Source organism: Anoplolepis gracilipes, chromosome 1, assembly GCF_047496725.1.
Source record: "Anoplolepis gracilipes chromosome 1, ASM4749672v1, whole genome shotgun sequence".
Taxonomy (NCBI): domain Eukaryota; kingdom Metazoa; phylum Arthropoda; class Insecta; order Hymenoptera; family Formicidae; genus Anoplolepis; species Anoplolepis gracilipes.
The window spans coordinates 10926672-10951879 of record NC_132970.1 but is presented as its reverse complement, the minus strand read 5'-3'; the positions used below and the strand labels follow the sequence as shown (position 1 = coordinate 10951879).

The window sequence follows — 25208 nt, the reverse complement described above, 5'->3', positions numbered from 1 at the left end:
TTTATAATTTACAATTTGTAAAAGCGTTCAAATATGGATAATGTTAAATATATAATCTATGTAGGTTTAATTTTGTCCACTTATATATTTTATTTGTCGAAAGCTTGGTAGTAATATATTTACAGAAAAACGTGATAAATCCAAGCGAAAGAGCAGCGAGTGAGAACTCTTACAAAAGAACAAGTTGAAAAGCATAATATATTGAAATGATCCTCCAATCCTTCTGTTTTTTATTCAGAGGTGAAGCAGTTGTCCGTCTCTAACACCCTCATTTTTTCTTGCCGAGTTTTCACGCCGGTTATTTCCACCCTCATCTATCCTATCATTTTCTTTCCATGAGAACACGCAGAATTGAAGGCAATCAATTTATCACATGCATACGCACTTGTATACGCGCTCGTGCGTACGCAGCAAAGGTTACACATTATATATTGAATAACAAATATGCCGAATCATTCTTACTATTTCGACTCCTCCTTTTCAACATCTTCGACTCGAATTATCGTTCCAATCGTCGTTAAAGATGAGATTCGAGACGAACTCCCTCCGAGGGATAATATTTTATCTTGTCGAGCGTAGGTTGCGCAGATGACACGCGTAAATTTATATCACATAGGATCCCAGACTGACACGTGTGGAAATTTACGTGCGCTTTTCATTGTTCATCTAGAAAACAGAAAAGCATAAAGATTTATTTGGCGTTCGTCCAAAGCAATCGTCAGTATTCTCTTCGCGATACGAGGAGAAATTCCTTTGGATCGTTTCTCTGACATTCGACACGGATGCTCTGATCCAATCGTGGTAGTGGCGCATTTCTTTCTTTCTCATCCTGGAAACAACATGCTGTCGCGCGCGACAGGTATCTCCTCTGGGAAACGTTCCACGGATTTCCGCTTTTTTTCTCCGACGAATTCCGAGACTGCGTTGGTATGGTTACATACGGTCCGTCCTCTCTCACTCGTGTCCTTACTATTCATATTTTCATGAATTTTCATTCGCCGCTCGCGGGATTGCTTGTTACCTCGTCCATATTCGCGCTCGTATTAGCGATGCGACATGTGTGATGAGGAGACTATATTGGTTTGGAATTCTTGCGAGATCATAACGGAGTTTTTTTTTTCTTTTTTACTCCGATAGATTGTCAAAATGTAAATGCGCAAATCTCGCAAACGACGTGGTGGAAGCGCGAATAATCTTTATTCGACGAAAATGACAGATGATTACCCGCCTCGGTGGCTCTCTGGCTTGCTCTTCAATTCTGCGTCCAAATGGAAAGAATTCTTTTGAAGCAGAAAAATAATTCGTTTAGGTTTTATCGTTGGCTGCTATCTACCATTCTTAAGAGAGAACTGTAATAAAAATCTCTTTTTTTCTTTCTTTTCCTGTTTTTCTTCTTTATAATCATTTGCATTTTAAGATTTTGTTGAAGTGAAGGCTCGTAACTTTGGAAAATAAAATGATTAATTGTTTTGAATATAAAGTAGAGAAGAAGTTTCATTAAAATTAATGATCGACTTGAACTAATTCTCTTGTTAGCAATCGCGAGCATCTATGCGAACTGAAAAAGAGTATAAAGTTTTTACGCAGAAACATTCTTTTTTTTCCTAGCGGAATAAGATGAACGCATTTTCCTTCGCGAGGTGGTCTGATGATTAAAAGTATTTCGCAAACTTTCTCAACACGAGAAGACAAAGACAAATCTGTGTTTGCGTGATAGCGTTGTACCGACAAATAAGTTGCTTGGTGCTGCACATTGACTTTCGAGCTTTTATAAATTTGAATTCCCTGACTGGAAAAATTGCTCGTTATCTCGCACATTTGCGTTTATGGCCATACACCTGCTACACCTTTAGAAATTTCTTTTCCTGTCGCGATAAGAACAGCATTCTCTTGCCAAGATACATTCACGAGAATAGTAAAAGGAAAGGATGATAGAAAGCAAAACAGCAAAAATATAGAGCTAAAAGACGTAGTCTACTAAGAAATTAAATTCACATCGCGCGTCGTTTAATTTCCGCCTTTGGCGAAAGGTTTTGAGTAATTAATAGCCGACAAGGAGACAAATCTATCAAGTGTTAGACTAAAAGTCATTCTCGAACTTTTTTAATTTAAGACTTTAAGGTAGACGGATTTTACACACACAAAGTACGATTGTAATACTTTCAATAGTGTAAAGCTAATAAAATTCAATGTCATACAGCTAATAATAATTGATAGTACAGTATTAAAAAATACTCAAAAAAATCAATCAATAGTTTTTATAAAATTTTATGTACTAATTATAAATTGAACAAAATCATATAAGAATTTAGAAAAAATGGTTGAAAAAACTAGCTGCAAATTGTGCCTGTGTCTATAATCGATATCGTACGACATTGAATGCATTTACGAACAGAATAAAAAGTGAACAATATATTTATAAATATATATATATATATATATATATATATGTATATATAGAGCTAAATTCTAAATTAAAATCAACCCAGTTACAGTTAAAAGTCCTGAGGTTGTTTCTTCTATAATGAAAATCTGAGCTCTTACATTTTTTATTGCACTTTTTGTTACATGCTTTCAGAAGATGCGTTTTATAAAACTTTGCAGTTTCCTTAAAACTCACGCAATCTTAGAAAATAATTTATAAATACATAAAAGTGTGTGCGCGCGCGCGCTTGTATTGAATTAAAGTTTTTAAATTATTTTTTATATTATAATTTTTTTATACATTACCATACTGTGCACTAACAATAAATGTAATCACTCTCTTGCGTCTAATCGCGATCTCGTAATTTGACATGACAAGATATTTGCGTCAAGCAGCTAAGTAAGTTTACTTCGTACAGGGATGCGAATATACTAATAGTAATTACATTAGCGAAAGTAAAGTATACGACACGAGATGAAAATGTGGGTGTTCGCGCGAATATAAAACGATTCGCACGCAAGTTACGCGACGGCGTAAATTTGAATACAGTTTAAGGCCGTATTATATGCACGACCGCACCGGTTGCATCGCGAATTAAGTAAAATTAAATTCAGGCACTCATATTTACGGTCGACGGGCGTGTATGCGGCTCTTAAAGCGAGGTTGCAACACGGTCCGTTGCACGTACACAGGACGGCGTAAACCCAGTTAACCCCGGTATCGCACCTTTTGAGAGCCAACTATAAAAATGTTGTGCATCCTTTCGACATCGAGAGAAATCAGATCTTCCCAGAAATAGAGTGCCAAAGTTAGAGTGCCTTCCAGAACGCGAGTTTATTTCGAAGAACTACTGCACTACCCACTTATAGATATCGAGCATGTCGTGCAGATGACAACAGAAAATCAATTGACCCACATAAACAGCAATTCGTTAAATGCCGATCAGTGGCAATACATCGTAAAGTGGTAATGGAATGCATCCGCTGATCCTGAAATATAGCTATGTATACTGTAACAAGATTTAAAAGCGGACGGAATTATTGCTTGATCTGTTCGCGTAAAACTGCAAATGCGTTTCTTTTTCCTTTTTTTTGACGAAAATATTTTGTATACTAAAGAATACTATATTTAAAAGAAAACTCTTTTCCGATATACTGGGAGAAAACAATTACAATATTAACATTAAATAAATTAAATTAAAATTAAGTTACAATATTAATATTAAATTAATTAAATTAAATTAAAATTAATATTCAGTTACTATAAAATATAGTAGAAGTATTAAACAATATTGAAATGCAATATTACGAAGCTGAAGAATCCGCTTATCTCTGTTTCAGCTGTCAGAGGACATCGGGTATGTCCTTTATTCTGCCCTGGGCAGTTTCTACATCCCATCTTGTATCATGGTCTTCGTCTACATACGTATATACTTCGCTGCCAAAGCTCGCGCGCGTCGCGGCATCCGGAAACAGCCACGTCCACGCGCGATAGTTCCGCCGGAATCGCCCGATGTCAGGCAGACGAGCTTCACTCAGAGCACGCCGGTGACCGATGTCAAGAAACCACCGGGCTCAGTCATGGAGAATGTCGCTACAATCGAGAATCAACCGGTCCAGATACCGATTGTCACGTGCGACTTCGCCAGTGACGTCAGCACGTCGGAGGCTGATCCCGGTGGAGGCATCAGTATACCGATGGAGGAGAAGGACACGCTGAAGGTAAGATTTCTAACTGTTTCAATAACACTTTCTGCGAAGATGGAAACTCGAAACTTGAAATAGAAGCATCATGATATAAAAAAAAAAGACAGAGCTACTATATAGTTGAGGAAATATTATAGGAGACGAGGGACACGATAAATATCATTTTTTTTCGAAATATCGTCACGACACAGTTTCGCTTTCAGGTCAAGACCTTTAGCATGCGCACTTCTAATTTAAATTTGCAGAGTAGTTTTTTACATTAATAAGTTCTTTTTGTTTTTTAATTGCGATTCGCAATTACTTATCTAGTCATTTTTAATTACTATTTGCAATAATTATTCAGTCATCTGAAGTTGATGTCCATTAAATTAAACATGTTAATTTTTTTATAAGATGAATTATAATTAATATGCATTGATCGTCATCCACATGATAAAAATTGTAATTTTAACAAAACTCTATCGGTAAATTCCAAATTACCTCTATTTTATCATATTTTTCCTCTCTCTATACTGGCATCATTCACCATTACTCTATCAAAGTATATCTCACATTGTCGATATCTTGTAAGGGACGTTAAAGCAGAAGTAGTAAATCTTTGGAATCAAACATTTCGTATTGGAATACAGTCCATGGAATCGAAAAAGACGAAGATCCCAACGAAAGGGGATACAATACAGCACCGTTATCAGTATCGCGGATCAGGATATGCGATCAATCGATCATACATAAGCTTCTTTCGCTTCTACCGCGCTAGATTACTGTCTTTCATCGTTTCTCGTAAACTGTATATGTCTTGATAAATTAAAGTCCATATCGGGAGAGGACATTCTGTCGACAACAATCATATTGCTTTATGTCAAATATCATAAAGATTGATATACGGGTTTTGCTTCTTCGATAAGGAAGTATTCTATATCGAGATACGTCAGTCAATATTCCCGATATATCCATGTACTCAGATGACAATAGATTCATAAGTACATATCAAAGCTTAATATTATTACATAACGTGCTATAATACGTTTGTCGTGCGTTCCATTAATAATTAATTAATTAATACGATTATTCAAATTAATAAGTTGCATGAATATCTACTATTTGTGAAAAATGTGGAACGATTTTCCTTTCCTCGATAGCAAAGTTTTTCATTACTCGATTGTGTCAGGCATATATTTATGTTAATGAATTATGTCAGTGAATAAATTGCTTTGAATTGAGCATTAAATCACATTGTAAGATTGAAGTAAATTCGTATGCTCGTGAGCAAGGTCACATTTATAGTTACGAAAATACAGTTTTACAGAGAAGTGGGAGATAATTGCGCGAGGATGAGTTTCCCATTCTGACTGTCGTGCAATTACAGTACGAGGTCTCATTCAAACTTGAGCGCCAAGAACACACCCGCTTTTGTTACCTCGGCTTCTATATTACAATTGCATGTCAAAGAGTCTCATGATAATTCTGCCTTCGCATGAAAATCATACATTGCAGATAAAAGCATAGACACGCCTAACATGCCTATCAGGTTTCTAAGACTTGAACAATATTACGCGTTAAAATAAGTTGATTATTAACTTGAATATAAAATATATGAATAAGTACATTATGTGTGTTCTTGATTTTTTAATTCGATAAAATAATATTACAATGCATTGTAATTTTTTTAGTAATCTTTCATATAATATTATTTGGATTAATTTATGCTCTAAGAATTTTTATATAAAAATTACAAGTATGATGACTAAAGGTTTTTCTCATAGAAAATTTCACTGTTTTTAACGTGCTTTAGAAAATTTACCGTGCACACATTTGAAACCTTATCTCGAAACCAACAACTAAGTTTATAATAATATATATATATACTGTATCTAGAAAGTCACAAAGAACCTGTCCTGGCAAAGTAACATGCTCACACAGCACTAAACAGTGCTGATATAGCGATTATTATATCATGCATATGCATAAAACGTGTGGTTATTTCATAAGTGTTTATCCAAATTTAAAATTCGATAAAAAAATTGATCTCAAGCAGAAATAATTTTCTTCAATCCAATCAAAATATCGGTTTCTTAATAATAAAAAAAAAAAATTAAAAACTCCGCAATTCATATTTAAAAAGTATAAAAAGAAAAAGAGAATAGACTTTAAATATTGTAAAAAAAAGAGCGGACATCTCTCTAAGATATACATATACATACAGGAAGGAATTTTGTCGGGTTTGCAGGTGAGCGTACCGGTACAACCGGCGCAAAAAAGCAGCCTGAAGGCGACCTTGTCGGTGAACGGGGACGGGCAATCGGGCGGCCAAAATGTGCCGGCGCGATGCCGAGCGCCCAGCGTCGGCATCGACGTCGACATGGTGTCCGAGTTCGATCCCTCATCGTCGGACAGCGGCGTCGTGTCGAGATGCGCGGTGGTGAAGCCGCTGAAGTTGCGTCTGTGCCAGCCGATCTTTGGTCGCAAGCACATAGGTAAGTTGAAGAAGGAGCACGGCGACGCGGCGCGACACGCCGGCAAGGACGAGTCAGGCGGCGGCGACGCCAAGACGGCGAAGCCGCGCGATCCGGAGAAAGAGAAGAGGAGACTGGCGAGAAAGAAGGAGAAACGGGCAACCCTGATCCTGGGCTTCATAATGGGCAGCTTCATCGCTTGTTGGCTGCCCTTCTTTGTCCTTTACATCGTCAAGCCCCTCTTCCCCAAGTTTGATATACCCACGCAAGCCTTCGTGATCGCTTTCTGGCTCGGCTACATGAACTCGGCGCTGAACCCCTTCATCTATACTGTATTCAACAAGGACTTCCGCCGCGCCTTCCGCCGGATACTGTTTAAATGAGCGATGCAGTATAGCGTCGACCAAGAGGGACGCTAGCGATAATCACACTTTCCATTCTCGAGTACGTCGATACAGATCGTACCTCGAGGATGTGTTTCTGGATCGCATCGCGTGACAGCCGATCTGTTTCCTCGAATTAGCCCTGAGGGAAACATTGATCGCTAAGCGGCGAATAGAATTCTCAATGCCGCGAAAGAATTCGCGAAATATGGAGTCAGAAATGCGCGAGATGCTCACGACAGAAAAATTCGCGTTTCAGATCGAAAGAAGTTTTCCAGCTGATCTTTTTGGAAAATGCTCAGACGAGAGACATGCCGAGAAGACGAATTCCTTGCGGATTTCGTCAAATCAATGTACAATTTTACTTGGAAAAATGTAAGATGGTTCATCAATCGGAAGGAAAGTTTTAAGAAGATATTAAAAAAAAAAAAAAAAAAAAAACATTTCCTCTACGTTGTTAACGAAACTACGGATGAAAATATCTATCGAGAGGAGATGTGTTTCGAATTTACCGGAGCTGTTACATTACGCACATCGAACGCCGTAACGATCAGGATCGGTCAGGCTATCCTTATACAGCTCACATGGTTCTTGTACACGGTGCATGGCAGATCAACGAACTTTCGAAAAGTACGCTTCCATGGCTGGCCACGGGAACAGAATCCGCCACGCGCGGCGTACTCTCGGATTTATGATATATACCTTGCAAAGCGAGTCGCTTCGTAGACCAAGAGGCAGCATATAGCTCCTTCCTCCATCTGCGCATATTTTTTTTACTGACCATTATTCTTCCACAAAAGAATAGAGACTAGCAAGAGAGAAACGGGATGATACGCGCGAACATATATCCCAACTGCTCCGGATGGAGGACACTATTTCCGTGCTTAATCTCTTGGTCACGTTTACGAAAGGCATGACAATCCAAAGTTGCGTATGCAACACGCTTGCGTAGATATACACAGACTCGCCGCGGATGCTTACAAATTTCATTGTGCGTCAACGCACTTCACATACAGTAGCAGATGCAGATTCGCGTGGGATGCAATTTAGAGCGGCATTCAATCGTATATATACCGTGCGATACGATGGCGGCGGCGGAAGATGACGATTGAAGGAGCATAAATGATATCCTACGAACAACCATCGGCCGCGTGAACACCAGCCAGCGTTGAAAATCGTCGGCAGATCTACTGACAAATAAACGAGGATGCGAGAAGGTACATGATACGTTTCCTATTATATAATTAGATATTCGCGCGTCGTGGGTCCGATTAAAGGGCCTCTTTAAACGTCCGACGTTCCAATCGTGAGTCTTCGATGTTAATTTTAACAGAGGATTACACATGTATAGAATTTAATAATTCTGTCACGTACGTTGCAGGGTATATGGATTCCTGTGTATATGTCGCACATGTGTGTAAGTGTGTGTGTGTGTGTGTGTGTGTGTGTGTGTGTGTGTGTGTGTGTGTGTGTGTGTGTGTGTGTGTGTGTGTGTGTGTGTGTGTGTGTGTGTGTGTGTGTGTGTGTGTGTGTGTGTGTGTGTGTGTGTGTGTGTGTGTGTGTGTGTGTGTGTGTGTGTGTGTGTGTGTGTGTGTGTGTGTGTGTGTGTACGCGCGCGTATATTCGTATAATGTTTTTTTTTTCGTGTAAAAAAAAGTACAACAAATACACGGAAGCCTCTTTTTATTCTATAAGCAAGTTCTTCTATCGCAGCCTAAACTATACAGCAATAATTAATTTTTTTGTCCGTTCAAAACGCTCGTTTGTTTGAACGAGATATCGCGAGGGAGTAAATCGGCGCGAAACGATCAGTCGTGAATTGTGTCTTCGATCATACATCGTCCGATACATGCATGTGGATGTATGTTTGCATATGTGCAAGCACGTACACATGCTATCGATATGTGATGAATGATCGCTTTGCGTCGAAGGGTCCAAAATTGAATGCAAATCTAGGTAAAAATAAAAAAAGAAACGTATACCCGAACTGTATACATATACAAGATATTTCAGAGTTAAATGTTCTAATTAAAAATATGAATTTGAGAATCTCAAAACGAGAAAAAATTTCTTTTTTTTTTTGAAAGTATGTTTCGCAAAATGCTTTGTTTAAGAGATATTGACATCTAAAGTTATGGGTAAGAATGTTAAAGAGAGAGAGTTATTGTACAACTGCTAATAGTACGAACTTGTTTCCGTAACTGTATATGTCAATATTATGTATAAAAACGGTACACAAAACATCATATCAGTATATTCACTATTAAAATAAATATGAAGCATAATGATATGGCGTACAAGGAAAGGCTTTCCAGACTTTTTTTGATTTTAATGAAACTTGGTTTTGTAGAGGATTGTAAAGAGCTTGTAAAAGGGATCAAAATATTTGATACATATTCAGCGAAAATCGGTCAAATTTTTGTTTCCTGGCTACAAATTTTGAACGAAACATGATAGTATATAATTTCGTAAAATGTATAAAATATATAGAATTTCAAAAGTTATCTATTGAAATGAAAATTAATTTTTTTGTAAAATGAGTCATGAAACTTAATTTTTTATTTTTACCTTAAACATGTTTGGTTGCCGATAAAAATAATACAAATATTTTGACATTCTCTACAAAGTTTCATTAAAATTAAAGAAGAAGGATACTTAAGAGACTTTCCTTGTTCGGGAAAGCGTCGAACAAACTGAAAAAGTCACTGACAGTTAGTGATATGAAATAGTCACTGAGGCAGAGTAAACCATAAGAAAAGAGGACTTTCTTCCTTTTATCTTGATATACGTTATCAAGGTCACTATCCTGAGTATTCCTTAAAAAATTTTAAGCGTCGCTCATTGTTTGTTATAAACAAAAAATGTTTCATAAATAGGATGTAATATTACAGCAACATTTTGTGATACACTCTTAATAGATATTTATTTAAACCTGATAAATCGAATATGTGGGCGGAGGAGAGACTCCGCCCTTCCCTCATTGATGCATTTAATTTATTACACGCAAATAAATGAATTTACTAATCAAACTTATTCTTATAACAAATTCATTTATTTAAACGTAAATAATAATACAATAATATAATTTAATGATAATTTAATTAACTGTCTGTTGAGTACAATTGTCGTATAATGTCAAAAAAAACATCAATTCGTTTATCAAAAAGATAGAGTCTTCTAAAAAAATTTAGAGATAATGTAATGTTTATAATTATCTTTTCTATATATTTTTTTTGCAAACTATGGATAGAACTCACAGTTTTCAATTTTCCAAACGAAGCGAGGTTTATCTCACACCTCAGACATTGTGGATTCGATTAGGTTTTTTCGGGGTGGGAGCGTAGGGACAGAGGCTCTATCCCGTTTACGTATTCGATTTATCACGTTTGAATATGGTGTTAAAAAAAATAAAAAATCCTATATTTATGAAACTTTCTTTATAACTTTCAATTTATAATTTTTTAACGAACAACGAGCGACGCTTAAAATTTTTTCGAGAATACTCAGAGTTATGTCAAGGTCAGAGGAGATGAGTCCTCTTTTCTTAAGGCTCATCGCGATTAATTCTTTCGAAAGGTACAAAATAGATCTGCCATTTAGTAAGATCGCGCTCCTTAGACAAAAATATTATTTCCGTAAGACGGGAATCCCATGCCTGTACTAGCAAACAGATGCTCTCCTACATCTGAGTACGTAACGAGTGGAGCTGTTCGTGAAACGCGGAAAGGGGGTTTTGCAAGAGCAGAGAGCAACGTCCCGCGCACCTGTGCGCCGTCATTTCGCGGTAACAACCGGGAAACAATATTCCGGCATTTCATCCCATCAAGCCAAGATCCCTCGTACCGCGCCAGAGAGGTCACGACACGCGAGAGAGATTTTGGAATTTTCCTCTTCCGGGATTTTCAAAGTACCGGTGACAGCCCACTTTTCTCCACCGCTCTCACTGGTATTTTACTTGGCAAATAAAAGAGAGAGAGAGAGAGAGAGAGAGAGAAAAAGAAAGAAAGGAAAAATAACAGTAAGCTCCGGCACCATAAATCCTATACACCCGATATAGCGCGTACATTAACGAAAATGTACGCGTTTATGCACGTACGTGACGCGCAATACATCACAACGATAAATCGATAAACATATTTCGCGCGCCTGGTTTCGTGTTATTTAAGAGTATGCCTGCCTGACTTGTCTGGGTGCGTACGTGCGTATGCTCTCGCATCTCGCTCTCCCAGCGCTCCCTTGTCTGTTGTCCTGTCTAACTTTCAGAGCCTCCCCTGAGATTTTTTGCTTAAATGGTTTCAGCTGTCATTAACTTCCCTGGTAATCTTGCTCGTATTGTTCGAAATTTCAAATTTTAGACTTCTAACTAGATTTCGTAGTTTTAATTCAATTTTTAATCTTTTAACACCTTACATTATAACTGCGTACTTAATTTATTATACCTATGGCAATGTTGTATAATTTTTGTATTTTATTGTATAGCTCGAGGATATGCGCGCTATAATTTCTAAGATTTTAATCTATAAATTCTGTTCTATTCCACTGACTTTCACATACTCTCTCTCTCTCTCTCTCTTTCTCTCTCTCTCTCTCTCTATATATATATATATATATATATATATATATATATATTTCCGTTATTGTTCTTATCTTTTTATTATTTCAATTTTCTCTCCTTTTATTCTTCCTGATCCTGATGAAATGGTAGTTTAGTGGTTGAAAAAGAGTAGGGATAATTCGTGAGAATGGCGAAAATGATCGCGCGCGGATGGTTGGATACGAGGGAACCAATATGGAATTTGTTGATAAGACTGTGGCATTCGTTCAACGGATTATTAGCATAGCAGGGATCAATAAGGGCGCGCGCGCCTCGCCTTTTTCAGGGAGGAAAGAAGGTGAGAGAAAGGAGACGCGTGTTTCCACACTATGGCAATCGATTGCACGAACACGACGGTCGTTGGACCCACCGTAGTTATTTGCATCGAACCACCATACAGCAAATATGCGGGACGCGAGATCTTGTTAAGTCATATGTACTCGATGAGAATATTTAAACACGACCACATCGTTTGATCACGCTGGTCTCTTTCATTAAAAAAATATAAATGTTATTTTTTTCCGGTATTAATATTAATAATAATGCCAATACGTATTTGTTATAAAAAAAAAATTGTTTAATCAATATCTTGTTTAAATCGATAAAAACTCTTTTCCTGCCATATAATTTTATTTCTTGTCTTCTTGCCTTTAAAAACTTTTCATTTTCATATTTTAATCTCCGTTTTTATTACTATGTGAGAAAGAAAGAGAGCTCTTGCATTAATATTTAATATCTCATATTCGAAGATAAAGCAATTTCATACAGGAATTAATACATTCATTGCATATCTAAGTTTTTTCATCGTGAAGTAACGCTTGCACGTGCTATATGTACTTACTTCAATCTACATTTTTCATTTAACATGCCAGACTTTTTATCATTGTAATTCTTTAAAAAAGTTCGTCTTTTATTATCATAATCCTAAAATGTTTATTATATTACATTGGTTTTATTTATAATCTTTTCTAACAAATAAAAAAAGAGATACTTAAAGACAAAATTTGCTAATGTGAACATTACTAATGTAATTCCAGAATTAATTGAATAAAAACTAAAAATATATCATTTAAAATAGTCTAGTTCTCGAAAATTTCAAATGAATGAAAATATTGATCTAATATTATCTTACAAATATATGATTAATTTCACAAATGGAGCAAATGTTGAGAGCGAGATACGAATGTGGGCACATGTGATTCAAATAAACTATCGATAAATAAAATCATAAGCGTATAAGATATTAGTGAATAAAATGTGAATGGCCGTGCAAAGAAATACCGCGTAAAAGCATTAAGATTGAAATAAATATAAGTAGCAAGTAAGAATTATGACCGTTTACCAATTGTCATCAATTAATACGTGTAACACCAGTCGCTTTAGGCGTGGTGAAAAATTTTTGCAAACAAGTCTTTCGGAAAATCTCTGTGTGTCAGTACCCAATTATCTACTTTAATGATGTTCTCTAAGCAGTATAATGTACAGTAACAATTTCTCTCAAAGTTAAGCTACCGAGAATGATAATCCGCGTGTAAGAACCGTAACGATATATATTATATATTTATATATACATATATATATATGTATATCGTGACAATTTATAAGAATTACTATGATCATTGCGGTTACACCCGTACAATCTAACTCCAATATGGTGCACAATACGCCACTCGCGAAGCGCTATACGATATAATGCGAACGCACTTGAAACCGACATACATTGTACACACATGTATATTATATTACTGTTATTACTAAAATATATTAATTATTAATTAGATATTACTAATCAAAGTAGGGATCCAACGATTGACTCTATCTGTTATTTCCAATTCGCCGACGGCGGTGATCTTCACATCGCGCGAGATCGTCGTTGCTATGGTGCTTAAGTCCAGAAAAGGTGGAGAGTTTTCTCAAGATTTTCTCAAGAGGGAGAAGGAAAAAATTAATACTAGTCCGCGCGCTAATTCGCCGACTTCGAGTCGTCCAGTTTCGGTTGCGAGCTATTCGACGAAAGTTTACTCTCGTCGTAAGAAAAATATCAAAAGAACGTGACCGAAGAAACGCGCGCGAAAACGCAATGGCGGATGAGCGGCGATTTGTATTTTTCCCGGGAGCACAAATCTCAGGCCTTAAGACCTCATTTTTGTCCTATCTATCTCTTGCGCATTAAATATTTCGCCGAAATAAAACGCGCTACTCTTTTAGAGCGTCGTCATAATTCCCTTCGAATTTATAATACGCTAGCGATAAAATCGCGCTTTTTTTTTGTCTTACGATACGGGATTTGCGCGTGCGGAATCATCGCTGATGTGCGCGCAGGGTCACTGCGATCCCTCTATGTTTGGCACGAATCTCCGAATTTTTGGAAAGAAGCGAACCGCATCGACCTCATGAAAGAATTTTTATAGTTATGCGAATCAAGTACGGATGAGAGACGATGTTGCGGATTATTCGAGTGTGGAGGAAACTCGTTTCGTGCAGTTATACGTATAGTCGAGTCGCTACAGAATAACGAGAAGTCACTTGGAAGAAGAATGAAGGCATTGTTCGTAAACTAAGCATAATATTCAATTATTTTCTAGCATGTCAAATTACACAATAACTGGGTAAATATAATAGATTAGATTGTACGAGGCCTATATCGATTTACTATAAATTAAGTATTCTTTTGATGAAAGTATTGCATTCACATTTGTTAGTTTTCTTTTTTTTTTTTTTTACGTAATGGCGCTTTGTTTCCGTCATATAAAAATTATTATTAACGATAAAACTATAGCGGTAATCATTTTTATGATTACAGAGAGCATAAAAAGAAATAACTGTCTATACTACACAATTAAAGCTCCAACTACATATTATTATTTATAAATTGCAACTATAATATCATGGCATTAAATTAGATAGAAAAATGTCTTATCGAATTGTTGCGTATTTAATTAACTGAAGATAAATGGATGTTGCAACAAATTGGCATATAAGATTGACATAAATCTGCCATGCATAGCTGGTTGCGCATTGCGAATGATTTTGGATCGTATTTTACCGTACCTTTTAAAATGTTGCTCGTTACGAAGAGATCGTTTATGTCGACCGAGATTTATGTTCCCATCATCGCCTCGCCAGATTTATGCACCGGACGACTCGGATCCGAAACGAACTATCGCGATCCCTATGCGGATGCATTACGACGAATTCTCGCGTCACGGACGCCGCGCCACCGGCGGACTTTTATTCTATCGATAATATTGGAGCAATGAAATCACTGTGATATCACTAAAACGCTTTCAAAGTGTGCGACGGGATTGAGAACGACGCCACATGAGACTGGCGTGGGCGAAAGAGAGAGAGAGAGAGAGAGAGAGAGAGAAAGAAATAGAAAGAGTGAGGGTGAGAATGAGAGTGTGAGAAAAAGAGAGAAAGTTAAAAATAAGATGAAAATAATAAGAGTGTAGAGATTTACGCTATATATCGATTATCATAAATTATTGTAAAGCGTATATATTATATGTATACATACACACGCATACGTACGCGAAACGATTGACTATATAAAAATATTATAAAACTTGTACTATTAATTCGAAAAATCTATATATATTATATATTAACAAGCACACACATACACATACATATGTATATATATATATATATATATATATATATGTATATATATATATATGTATATATATATATATATATATATATATATATATATATATTAAAGACTAAATTAACATTATTGTCGATATTATATTGAAACTATTATCATCATATTACTATCATCATTGTTAGTACTCATTATTGTCGATGCAAAAATCCTATTGTCTAATAGCGTTGATTGTCTGTTATATATAGAGAATGAGAGTAATGTTGCAACACAAATAAAAAAAAGAAAAAATTAAACGAATACAATTAATAGTGCTATTTATGAGAGAGACGTTTTACTGTACATAGAAATTAACGTCAGGCGCCATCTAATTCTTCGCGATTAACACGAATAGAGCCGAGAGAAACCTGAGAAGAGAAGGTCGGCTCTAGCCCGTGAGCGACTTTTGACGTAGGGCTTTAGATATTGTAAGTATCAGTTTCCCAATTCAAAGATCGAATATTACAACTGTCCATTAAATGGGAATTCTATAGAGACAATAGCGAGACCACGCGTTACGAAAGCTAGTTCGACACAGAAAGCGAGTTCTAAATATGGAACCGCTAAAACTTTGAGAGTGCGTTCGGTGTTCCCAGCTATTCTAAATTGCCATTCGTGTCAATCATAAACTGGTTAAAGTATACTTTTTATTACAATTATAAACCTATAAAATTTGCTCTTTTTCAATTTCATCCAAATTTCATACAACATTACATATATTTTTACATTTTACAATATTACCATTTCATTTACTGTAAAATTATAAAAATTATAAAAATATTAAATACAAAGGAAAATTACTGCACAATTCTACAGTAAAATAATTTTCTAAAAAAAACCTACTTTTTTAAACTATCTAGGGTTACGAAAAAATAATAAAGAGTAATAACTGGGACAATGTGTTTCCCCTGCTCTTAGTATCCAAAATATCACAAGCTACAAAATCAAAACTTTGCGGTGACAGCATGCTAAGCCGCGCAAGAAAATTCCATATGAGTGCAGTTTTAAGATCTTAGAGGAATTTAATTAAACTTTGAATAAAAAGTTTGATCTTTTTCGAAATAGTTTGTTAAGTTTGCGCGCAATGCATATTTTCTTGTCCGCTGTCCTTGCAAATTGCAACACATGTTATCCTGCATACTAAACAAGAGTCACTGCCTGTGAATTTGGCGTCGCGCGAAACAAACGTGTATAGCCTGATTGATGTAACATGATTATGCAGATGATGAGCTTTTAGCTCTTCAAAAGAAGTGCTACGATTGCCATGACACGGATCATGCTAGTTACATGTGACAAAACATGTGCGGAAAATAGCGCAGGATTTATCATCGAGCGGAGAAGCAAACGACGCAAGTTATAACAAGCGACATACATACATATGTGTATATGGTTAAACCTGCATTGCAAAATATTCTGTACAAAGAAAACAAGCATCGCGCGACTCTAACGAATATATATATATATATATATATATATATATATATATATGTTTAGTGTCGCAAAATAATAAAACTCATAAATAATTTATGTCCTTTTTTTATACGCTCATGAATTTTGCTTCACGCGACGTAGCATGTTGTCGTCACCTCGACTGCAAATATGATTAAACTCGGAAAGCTGAACGCGTTTTCAAAGTCCAAAGCGCTGTGTCGGATACGCATTTTGCGTCATCGTAGCTTATAAATGTTGTCACCTCGCGTAATAAGGTGACTATCGTGGTGTGAGCGTCTAACGAGCATCGACTCACGAGCATTATACTTATCGCCGACTGCGCAGCATGCACTTTTCAGCAATATGTGTTTCATCTTTAGTCAATCTCGACGTTACAACGATTCCACCGCGCGGCAACAGTTACCGTACCGGCAGTATTGCTACTAGAAGCTTTCCGCGATAGCGTGTTTTCGATGTGACGAACGTTAATGTGCCGTAAGGAGATAATGTAAGTCATGAGAACATTGCGCTATGATGCAATCATAATTGGTTTTGCGAACGAATACTTTAGCATTTTCATGTATTCGAAGAGTATATATTTACATATATTTTTAAATTTCTCTAATCTTTTTTCTTTTAAATTGATAGATACTTGATTTGTACAGTCTGAATATTTCTAGGCTTACTTTCTCTAATACACGAGAAACCCTTCGTTAAATCTTTGTTAGACTCCTCAATAGTTCTATAATATTTCAATATCAACTTCTTTTGAAAAATGACAGTTTTGCTTAAATAAAAACTTTACATACAAACGAAATTTATTTCAGAATAAAATCATCAGGTACTACATATAAGTAAAATGTGTTCACACACAACACACAAAACACACACACATATGTATATATATATATATATATATATATATATATATATTGACTTAACTAATAATAATTTTGTAAAAATTGCTAGCACACAATAATAAACATGTATTTTAAAAGAATATTTTTTGTCAAGAAATGAAGTGCATAATTTTTAAACTAAATTAAAAACCATTTTTAATATAATATACTATATTGTATCAAGAGCAGCCTCCCTTACATATTATATATGAACTTATTACACTCTTATATTCAATTCCAATATAAATAAAAGACTCTATATTTTCTTTTACTTATTACTCGTAGGATTAATGTGTAAGCAATAGATGAAATTTGATTAATGCAAATTCTTCTAAATTCTTCTTAATTTTTTTTATATATAAAAAAAAGTATATATTACTTTAAGCTGCGAAAAATTTGATCATTTTACTTATGAATCGATATCGCCGATACTCGCCGTATTCCGCGCGGGATCTCTGAATTCTCGATCCATGATCGCCACACGATCCAGCATTCGGTGTATCCATACACGGATTTACCGTGACTGTAATGCAAATAAAAATCACTAAGTACCTACTAAGTATCCTGATAACAAAAAGAATAATGCTTGAACAATCACAAGAAAAAAAAAAGACCGTAGCATGAAGTGATGTCTATCTAATGTCTATCCAAGCATCGTTTACATCAAACTCTTTGACCTTTTTTGCCAAGAGGTACATCCCTTTAACTTGCATAAAACAGCAAAGATATATCATGCTTTTGCCTCTCTTTCCCCAAATTTGTTGCGAAACATTGTCATTAAAATACGATTACGTTATCTATATTTCTCGTCATAGAGAAACGAGAACCATTTCAAGAAATTCTTCATCTTTGTCCAACATTATGTCATCCAGAATCCCTTCGAGCATGTACCCTGAAAATTACGTCGCCCGCATTGTAAATGCCGCGTACACATTTCCATTCATTAATAATGACTGAACGCACGCTTTCCTCGACATTTTCACTACACTAAATACCTGCATCATTCGCGGTACATTTATAACGATGACAATGTATCGTTATTAAGGTGCAGAAATCAAGCTGTGATTCGAAACTACATGCCATTGCAAGAAACAAAAACTGCATTTAAATGTAAGATAAAGAATGTCAATAAGTTTTACAAAAATTATCTCCTGTGTGTGAACAGCTAAAATAATAAGATGTCATAAGAATGCTCATTAAATAAAAAGTCTCGCCTCCCGAGTTTTTAATAATGATTTATATTCGGAACAAAATTAATTCTTAATTCACAAGTTACCACACTGTTTGACACCAACTTTTACATCAATTATCTACTCAATCAAAACGCAATTTTTATTTGTGTGTGTGCACAATATTGCTATTGGCAATATCGATATATGGATGGCCCGCAACATCTCGTAATATATTCAACGCACGCATGCCGGCTTCTCTGGCAATAGTAAACATAAAATTGTTTTTCGTCGTTTTATATTACGCCGCGAGACCTAGTTTACGATATCGCCGAAATCACACAGAAGGGGCAAATCAAATTTTAGAGCCGTTAGCACAACGGAATAATGGAATTCTATTTAACGGAATTTACAAAATAAAAGCTATAAAGAGTTCTGCGCTTTGTACCATGCACATACACACAAACACACATACACACACACACACACATGTATTCACACACGCGCGCGCATGTATATATATATATATATATATATATATATATATATATATATTGGATGAGCACAAAAGTTCGTGCCCAATTTCAATTGATGTCGTTATTGATGTTGCAGTACTGTTCGTAATGTCTATATATTATATACCGATTGAAAGTATCTTTATCTGTCATTTGAACATAAAATTGATTTTTATTTTTGTTATTTTTAAAATGTGAAAAAAAATTATCTGAAAATGAATGACGAAAAAGTTCATTTCCGGTTTATTATGCTTTGTGAGTTTAGGAAACAGTTGGAACTATACCACTGTAAAAAAACATTAAAGAAATTTATCAAGATCACACATCATGAATAAAAACTATTAAAAAAATGGTTTGCATTTTGGAAAAGTGATGTTATCTATTTAGTGAGATCGCAATGAAGTAATCCTTAAAAAAATCACGTTTCGAAATTTTTTGATGAAAACCGCACACATGATTATTCCATTGCAATCCCATCAAACAGATAACATCACATTCTGAAAGTTTAAATATAAGAAGAAAGGATAATATGTCGGAAATTAACTTTTTCATCCATTTTTAATAATTTTTTTCACACCTTAAAAGCAACAAAAATAAATCAATTTTATATCGAAAAGACAGGAAAGGATATCATCTTTAAAATATATAATATGTAGACATTATAAAGTACGGCCAATGCAACATCAATAACGATATTAACCCTTATTCCATATACTGATGGATCATTTTTGTCTGTGATTTTTCTAACAACGTCAATTTCTCGAAAACAAATAATCATAAAATAATATATTTAAGTAAATTATTTTTCAAATTTATTATTTTAGTCTTTATTTAGAATGCAAAGAAGGTATGTACATTTTTTTCAGATTTTTTAAAACACTTTTACATATTAATAAACTTATCGAAAATACGCTGATCCACCTGTTCAGTTAGAAGGTTGCAAAAATAACAATACGGAGTAAGGGTTAATTGAAATCGAGCACTTTTGCATTCACCCAATATACACGCATGTAAAATCTACACGTAATATTCATTCTTCGTTTCATTACGGTAATTAATTTATTATCGCGATAATAATCGAAATACATAATTGCGTTCCCATAGCGTGTGTGTATGATATTTTCTACTTTATAATTTAAAAAAGATGATGAGATATATGTGCGTATGAATACACAAAAAAAATTTTTGCTTCGTTAACACAGAACAGAAATTATGTCAACAGAAAATATCTGGAAATCTTGTTATTTTTGCAAAATTATCGATTTCAGAGACATGTTTGCTCTATGTCTTTCTCTCTCTCTCTCTCTCTCTCTCTCTCTCTCTCTCTCTCTCTCTCTCTCTCTCTATCTCTCTATCTCTCGCCCTCTTTCGCTTTTATTTTTTTCCCCTCGGAATGAAATTAAATTGAAAAGTCTACGTACAGGGATTATGGTCTGTGCGCAATTTCGAGTTGTCAGCGAGATGATTCTGGCGTTATTCGACACGCGTACACTCGGATCCATGCGGTGAAAAAAAAAAAAAAAAAAAAAAAAAAAAAAAAAATACTACTCTGTCTTCGTTCGTAGCTCATTTACATCGCTCGTGAAACGTGCACGAGGCAAATAAACGTGCGCGTGACCGTGTCGAAGAATACGCATGACCGCTTTTCGGACTATATATACGTATGTGTGTTGTGTGTACGGTATATACATACATATGAGAAATCCAATTTTTACTAGTAAGCGTTTCTCGGATCTCTTCAGTCTTGTCGGAGACAAATTACGAACATCGAAAAGAAAAACAATAATAAGAGCAGCAATAAGGCAATCCATTTTATACAACAACGCGCATCTAATTAATAATTGCAACAATAATCATAAATAATTTCTATTAGATACACGTATATGTAATACAGATATAATTCATTCTGAAAAAAGAAAAAGAGAAGGAGAGATTGAAAAAAAGAGAGAGAATATGTTTGAGGACATCATTGATGTTTTGCTTCGTTTTTTCATCATACACGATTGTATCATTTCTATGATTATACGCGCACTAGAAATAAAAGTGCAATGATAAAAGAACACATATACACACACACACACACATACACACATATGTGCTTATACATACCATTGCACATATATGTATTCCAGCACGTACGTAATATGTATAATGCTAACGTTGTATTTCCGAATAAAAATGCCGTCTCTTTCGATATGCGAAATTCATTTTGCATCAAAAGTTTAATCTATAAAAGTCTTCCATTCCTTCCTCGACGATGTATTCGTCTATGTCTCTATATTCGGCTGACTAGTTACAAATACACGAGCGTATATACATTAGTAAACAAAAGAAAGAGAAACGAACGGCGCATTTTCTTGTTCTCGCCGTATTTTCGCCTAACAAACAGACTCGGCAATTTGCACTGCGGTCGTGAAATGCTCGATATATCGTTTAAAAAGTATCAGTTATTGAAAAGATCTCAATACCATTAATTAAATGTGTCCTCCGTTTATCAGCAATTTGGCAAGTCAACGAATGGAGCTTATTTTTATGAAAAATGTTTGTTGTTCACAAAAGGAAATATACTCTCTTAAATTGGATCGGTGAAAATATATCGCTGATTGAAGAACTAACAAGATTTTGTCGAATATCAGTGAATATTTTATTAATTTTAAGTGAAAACATTCACACTTTGCTCTTCCATCTTATTGTTATGGCAATAAAATTTTGCTGAAAAATTCGTCACTATGACTAACTAATTCCTTTCAATAAGATTTCATTGTGTCAATGCTATTACTTATAGATGCTTGTCAGTGGTAATATATACTGATCAGATTCTCTATTTAAGAGACGATATTTTAAAAATTATAAACTCTCGCACATTCTTAACGTGTTTTCTGCATTTTAAATATGTTTACAGTTGTTAATGCAAACGAAATGATGAAAAAGAATATATAATATAAAAGAAATGATTGTAGAGAAATGGTCTTTTCTTGGTACAAAGAAGGATGATAAATCGAGAAACACGACGCAATTTAAATCTCGTTGTTATGAGAAATGGAATTTTCGTTCCTTTACATTTTCCCTTAAGCATGTTTATTACCGCTGGTACGGACGTATTTATCGGGATTGAAGGGAGAGTTCTGTCTTACACAACGAATTTAGTTGTGCCCTGGAGCGATCGGAAGGCCAATTTACGACGTCAAGAAATTGTGCGAAATCCTTACGATAGTAACGCGTTAAAGCTTTTATCCACTTTGACGATAAACCGTTTTCGCGAAACTTTCCAACAGTCTTCTCGCGCTCTCTCATTTATAGTGAAAAACTTGCGCGCATCTTCCACTGTGCAGCAAGTTTGTCCTCCCGAGGCCTTTTACTACTTGATTTTACGATCACTCACGAAATTCGACTCACGCACAGTCGAAATTACGCGTATGCAAGAGAGAATTAATCATAATAATATTAATAAAAATCGTATGCAAAATGCATTTTTCGCATTGTGTCGAAAAATGGCGATGAATTAAGCGTAAAAAAATTTTGCTCTCTGCATGTCACATAAATTTTTACGGCAGCCTGCTCATAAAAGCTAACGTAGTTAAAATTTAATGGTAAATGCGTGACAAAAGTCATAAAGAGTGCCAGCGGTTATCAACGGTTATCTTTTCATTATTATTTATGAGTTACAGAAAGGGAAAAATCACATAACGAATGTGCGCTACGCGATATTTTGTAAGAAAATGCAACGAAAGAATGTCGAGCTAACGTTAGTTCGAAAATGGTGAGAATGAAACGAGACATTTAAACCCGCCAAGACTGATTTGCGCGGATTTCCCGATATCCGTTCACTCTTCTCGCGATAAAAAGACTATGTTTGCAGTATATTGAAGATAATTTAAATTTCTCTCGCGCGTCATAAACGCGGATATAAATGTTATCGAAGCGCGGGCAACGTCCAACAGGAAATCGCGGGAGGAAATCGTGAAAGAAAATCGATAATTCACAGAAAGCTGAGAAGAAAAGTAAAGAAAAATAAAATGAAAGAGCTATGAATGGTGAAAAAAAAAAAAAAAAAAGAAAGAACGTGCAAGCGAGAAATAATGATGTGCATTGTACGTTAATAAATATTTGTAACACACACATTGGTCTGCAATAACGATAATAATTGTTGTATCTAATAAATCGACTGTATTAAGGCGTAATATTCTCTATCTACTACTCATATAAGTTCTTTATGTACTAAAGAGAAAAATCGTAAAAAAAAGGTGGAACAAATTGACCAACGAGAAGAGGCGGAATCGTTGTAATACTGCGTAATAATGTTATTATAAGGCGTTAAATCGATAGAAAAATGCGACTAAGAATGACCGATGCGTTAAATGAAACAAATTATTTTTCTTTTTTTTTTTTTTTTTAACACAACAGTACTTCTCTCCAAGCGAGTATTCACATACTCTTCCTCGTTGACGCTTAAAATAACAGATGGAAATGGAAGCAGAGAAAATAAGGGAAGAGATGTGTACGGTAAGAGAGGTAAAATGTATGTGTATGCGTGCGTGTGTGCATGTGAGGAATAGCATAAAGAAAGAAAGAGAGAGAGAGAGCGTGCAAGAGGGAAAGAGAAAGATAGAGGTAGAGAATGGCGAGAGTAATCAAAGTACTTCAGCGACGAGGAAATGAGCGAGATGCGAGAATGACCGAATAGCTTTACAGATCTACGTTCACCGTACCTTGTGCTCAAATCGCATATTTTCAACAGTGCGCCAAAGACAGGCGATCGATCAATCTCGACGCGGCGATTTTCGGACGAACATGCGAGATGGACCGAACGTTTGTCACGAGCGGGTATATGCTACGAAGGTCAAGAAAAAACAAGAGTAAACTACGATGTATACTGACATTAAAAAAATCTATCAGTACGCGCTATACGACTTGGTTTTATAAAAAAAAAAAAAAAAAAAAGAAATGAAAAACTGTCTTGTTCTTTATAGATTTATCACACTTCCCGCTTGGTTAAGCGATTGTTTCCTTTGCGGAGAAATTAAGAGAGAAGAAACGAAGCCAGACGGAGTTGTCGCCGAGAAGGCAGGGGGTAAGTATAAACGAATTAATTATAAAACTATTCCCATTGTCGAAAGAAGTTTATCAGCTTTCGTCACGACAACTAGCCTTTAATCCGTTTCGTCGATATACCGATTATATTTAATGCAGGGATTTATAAAGGCTTACGCAAAGCTTCTTACAGTAAAGATCTTCTAACGAAGTTTCCAACGGGTGAAACTTTCTAAGTCCGATAATTACGTGTAATGAAAACACCGTCGAACGACGACAAATTATCGGTATCCTGTTATTCGCGTCCGTCGTTAATGGTGAAATTTTCATTCGCTACGATTACATAAAAATGCTTTTGATATTTGATATTTTTGTGGCTGATACAGTGAAATAAATACGTAGACAGTCAAGTTCGGTGCACATACTACAAGGAAAACTTCCTTGTAAGTTACAACTTCCTTTGAAATGCATTCTGAGTATGTGTTTCAGTTTCTTTGATAGTACATTAGATTGATTTCCAAACCGTTTAGTACACGATAAATTAATTGGAGAACTTGTAACTGCAAGATTATTTCCTCAAATCAACACAGCATTTTGAAATATTGGATCTCATTATACATTAAGTCGGCTAAAGCTTTTTAACAAAATATTTACAAAAATCTTATGATACACAAATTTTTTTATCGTTATCAACGAAGATTACGAAATATATATAAAAAAATTTCAAACTTTCTTTAACGGCTGTAGAAATAGTCCAATTATATTTCAAAAGTGAAATAAAAATAAAACATTTTCTGTAAATGATATTTTGTAGAGACAAATAGAAATAATATAAATCTTATTTAATTTCCTTCACTTTAATTTAACAAAATTTTAATTTAAGTTTGTGTTATTAAAATATTTAATATTACGAATTATATAATCTTAATATTAGTTTTAAGAGACTATTAACG

General features: G+C 35.1%; 1 protein-coding gene across 3 annotated transcripts in view; it reads left to right on the top strand.

Annotated features, from left to right (window-relative positions):
- The window catches only part of Octalpha2r (alpha2-adrenergic-like octopamine receptor), a 122856-nt gene extending 97859 nt beyond the window's left edge, over window positions 1-24997 (top strand). Inside the window, exons 2-4 of one of the 3 annotated variants that reach the window (XR_012047270.1) lie at window positions 3766-4146; window positions 6359-8184; window positions 24195-24997. Coding sequence is in view for 1 of the 3 variants with exons in the window: in XM_072898276.1 (XP_072754377.1) it covers window positions 3766-4146; window positions 6359-6967 (990 nt within the window). In the remaining 2 variants the exon portion in view is untranslated. Of the gene's footprint in view, window positions 1-3765; window positions 4147-6358; window positions 15191-23962 lie in introns of those variants that run through there. The other 2 variants (XR_012047269.1, XM_072898276.1) reach the window with 2 other exon arrangements.
- The last annotated feature ends 211 nt before the right edge of the window (window positions 24998-25208 follow it).